A 4,345-nucleotide genomic window follows, 5' to 3' on the forward strand; every position below is an offset into this window, starting at 1 on the left:
ATGCAAGAAAAGAATATTTGCTTAAGATAAAAGAATATTTACTCAGAATAGGACATAAAAGCGTATTTGTATTAAAATAAAGATGTTTTAAACACGAGCCTATTTCACAAAAGATTCTTTTTTGTTTCTAGGCTTTAAAACAAAAAGTGTGTTTTGAACATTACTCTGTATTTGCTCTAAAAACTACAGGAATTTATTCCACAGTCCAGTTGTTCAGAACACTTCCAGGCTCATAAGAGTGAATACTTGCTAAGTTTCTTTCCATCACCTTCACATCAGATATGACGTTGATTTTCAGACTTCCTATCAAATCTTCGGCCATTCCTTCACTTGTTGTCTTCAGCTCAGGATAGATAATTCCTCCTGACACAAATGTATTAGAAATATGGGGAAAAATTATTGATTCTCACTTGACCTCTGCCCCACTCAATCATGCTCTTCGTCTCTCCTGTCTCATTTCCATCTCCCTTATTTTCTGCTTTGCATCTGGCCTATACCCTAAACCAAAATGATCTTGCTTGTCAGCCAAAATTGGCACTTCAACCCGTCCATGTAAATATTTCCCAAGTCCTCTACCAGGCAACGCCCCTTTTCCAACTGTAAGTTGCAAGCCCATCCTCGTGGCCTCGGATATTTTTGCCCTAGGGATCCTCTTTCCTTCGATGATAAAAGTCGCATTGACAAATTCTAATGACCGAAAGGAACACTCAACTGCTTCATCATTATATTCTATATACAGTGCATTACTGGTAGCGGATGCAATAATGTCTTCCTCCGCATTTATCGTTATCAACCAGCCCTCTGTCACCAACTTTAGCTTTTGGTGCAACGATGACGGTATTGCCTTCGCCGAATGAATCCAAGGCCTCTCTAACAAGTAATTATAAGAAGGCGTAATATCCATCACAAGAAAATCTACCTCGTATGTGTTTGGTCTGATTAGCAAAGGTACCTCAATCCTTCCCATCACTTTCCTCTCAGTGCCATCAAATGCCCTCATTATATTCTGGCATATCTTCATATGAGAGCTATCTATTGGCAACCTATTCAATATGGACAAGGGCAAAACATTCAACGTTAATCCATTATCAATTAATACCCTCGGAAATGTATACCCTTTGTAGCGAGTGGTAATGTGTAAAGCCTTGGTGGATCCCAAACCCTCTGGTGGTATTTCATCATCACTAAATGAGATAAAGTTATCAGCGCTTATGTTGCTGACAAGACGATCTAGCTTGTTCACTGAAATGTCTTCAGCGACATAGGTTTCGTTCAACACATTCATCAACGCATTTCGTTGTACCATTAAACTTTGGAGCAGAGCTAATACTGATGTGCGTGTTGGCTGCGTGTGTAACTGTTCCACAACACTATACTCGCTGTGTTTTAGGAACTTCAAAATTTTTTTAGCTTCATCCTCAGTTACCGGTTCATTAACCAGTGGTTTTGTCCCCTCTTCCCCCTATTCAAACATCAAAGATTTCCCTTTACAGTTCAACTTTCAGATCGGCATCTTGACTGCACTCCCTCTCTCGATGATGTCACATTACAGTTATAATTCCAAGGCACCATTTTCCTATCATTATAAGGAAAAGTCACGAGTTTCTGAATCAAAACTCTTGGCCCTATTCTTGCTCCAAATTCATTGATTCTCGGTCGTGAAATGATCAGCACTGGGTGGCTGACCTCACAGACCCTTTCTATCAGCCCCTCCTCCGAGGTGCTTACATCTTCCTCCTCAGCAAATTCAAAGAACTCCAGCTCTTTGTTATCCATTAGACCCTGCACCAGGGCTCTGAATTCATTGCATGTTTCAATCTCATGGTCCTCCTCTCCATGAAACTTACAATAGTTCCTTACTTCTCGGGATTTGCTCCCAAAATCTCGCATGATTAAACTTCTCTCCACCATCTTTTTCAAAACCTCCCTCATCGGGGTTTTTACTTCTGCCATATCCAACTTAATTCTCCTCTCCATATTCTCGACTATCACGTTTACCTCATGATCAATATGGTTGGGTAAAGGATTTCCTATATCAAGTGCATCATCAAATTTCACAACACCCATTTTGATAAGTCTTTCGACTACCTTTTTAAAATAGGTGCAGTTCTCTATCGAGTGTTCCATGATTCCCGCATGATATTCACATTGGGCACTTGTATTGTACCACTTGGGGAATGGGGGTTGCAACGGTCTTAAGTAAAACGGGGATACAACATGTGCATCGAACATACTTTTGTACAGCTCTCGATATGTTATTGGAATGGGAGTAAACTGGGGCTTCTCCATGTTCTGCTTTGTATTGGGCTCTTGCCTTGACGAAGCTTGCTGGCCCGTGGCTACCGCTTTCGGCTGGTTTACCGTAATTGGTTTTGTATAACCCATGCTTACATTACTGACTTCATTTTCTCTCTTTTTTGGGGCCGACCTCCTAATGCTTTCCCCAGCCTCTATCTTTCCACACCTTATTGCATTCTCTATCATTTCACCGGACATCACTATGTCCGCCAAACTCTTAGTCGCACTCCCCAGTATGTGATTAATAAAAGGTGCCTTCAAGGTATTAATGAAAAGCATGGTTGTTTCTTTTTCCAACAATGGTAGTTAGACTTGTGTAGCAACCTCCCTCCATCTCTGAGTGTATTGCCTGAAACTTTCATTTGACTTTTTCTCTATGTTCTGTAACGTGATTCTGTCAGGCGCTATATCTGTCACATGGCCATACTGCTTAATGAAGGCCTGTGCTAAGTCTTTCCACGATTTAACTTGGCTACGATTCAATTGATTGTACTATTTGGCCGCAGCTCCAAACAAACTGTCTTGGAAACAGTGAATCAATAACTGATCATTATTGACATGTCCAGTCATCCTCCGACAAAACATTGTAATATGAGCCTCAGGGAAACTGGTTTCATTGTATTTCTCAAACTCCAATATTTTGAACTTCGGAGGGAGTACCAAATCCGAGACTAGGCTCAATTCCTTAGCATCCATTTCGCAATGATAATCAGCGCTTTCCAATGCCTTGAATTTCTCCTCCAATCACTTGTATCGGTCTTCTAGCTGTTTTGGAAATTCTGCTTCTACCTTTCTTACTTCTGTGACCTCATCGAAGTCAGGGACTGTAGGATTTTCCCGATGGTCTTCGGGGTTAGAACATGAGCCCGTCAAGACATTTATCAGTGTCGAAGTACTAGTCTGATATTGGGGTTTGATACTGACAGACACCCTTTGCGGAGGTATTGGGGTATTTGTTAGGGTGAAACCCGAAGGGTAAGCAAGAATCCTGCTATCATCCTCAGCATTGATCATGGGACTCTTCCCCTTTTCCAGCCTTCCAACTAGTAGTTGAGTCGATTCGTTCATCATACTCTTCTGAGATTCCAGCATTTGATCTTTCATATCTTACTGGATCTTAGCTAATTGCTCTTGCATTTGCACTTGCATCTGTTCCTGCATTTCTTTCTGCATTTGCTCAAATTTTTCCAACCTTTGATCCATAGCTTTGGTCTTTTTTCGTGTGTAATATTAATGTTTCAGGGTAACTATAATACAATTTTCAATTAATTAAGGTTCTTTTTGTGAAATTTAATGCACATGATACAATAAAATGCAAATGCATGAGATGAATCTACAACTAAAGAGACGTCGATTCTGATTCAATTCTATTTAAAAAACTTTATTAGAAAGCAAAATCCTTTACATAAAACAGATCATATATACGGCTTAGCCCTAATGCTCAAAGTTTTAACTTTCTTAGGAAGGCAAGCTAGCTCACGACCCCGGTCTGACTCTAACTCATACTTCACACGTAGCACATCAGTCTGAAATGCTAAGGTCTGTAAATGATCGGCCACTTCTTGTATTTGAGCTACGGCCTCACCCATGATATAATCTCTTTCCCTGACTTGGTCTTGCGATCGACGGAGCTGTTCCTTCCACTGCTCATTGTTCGACTCAAGGAATTCAATTCGGAGCTCACAGTTCCGTAGCATAGTCTCAAGTTCTTCCATTTTTCCTTTCAAATCCTCGATCCTGTTCAGGCTAGCCCTTAATTCAATGTCGGAGTTACGACCACGATACTGACGCAGTGCCTTCTCTAAATTCGCTACCCGAGTTACCAACATTTTTTTCTCATCTTGGCCTTCAACCAAGCTCTTTTTTAAAGAATTTTCATGTGTTCGAGCATCATGGAACCTCTTCTCTCACTGATCTGTTCTAGCATTTTCCTCTTGAATTTCCTGTCGCCGCTGTTCTGACGTTTTCCATAATCCGACAGTTCTCATCGACATACGCAGTTTCTTGTAATCAGTTTTCAAACTGTCCAGGTCTTCCTCAACCCTTC

General features: G+C 40.8%; 1 protein-coding gene across 1 annotated transcript; it reads right to left on the reverse strand.

Moving 5' to 3' along the window:
* Window positions 1–430: 430 nt before the first annotated feature.
* On the reverse strand, window positions 431–2,994 carry LOC108477357 (uncharacterized). Its single transcript, XM_053031039.1, has 4 exons — window positions 2,817–2,994; window positions 2,623–2,708; window positions 1,570–2,553; window positions 431–1,462 (listed from the first exon to the last, which is right to left on the reverse strand). Exons 1-4 carry the CDS (start codon window positions 2,992–2,994, stop codon window positions 431–433), a joined length of 2,280 nt encoding a protein of 759 aa, XP_052886999.1.
* Between the last annotated feature and the right edge of the window lie 1,351 nt (window positions 2,995–4,345).

Source organism: Gossypium arboreum, chromosome 7 (assembly GCF_025698485.1).
Source record: "Gossypium arboreum isolate Shixiya-1 chromosome 7, ASM2569848v2, whole genome shotgun sequence".
NCBI lineage: Eukaryota > Viridiplantae > Streptophyta > Magnoliopsida > Malvales > Malvaceae > Gossypium > Gossypium arboreum.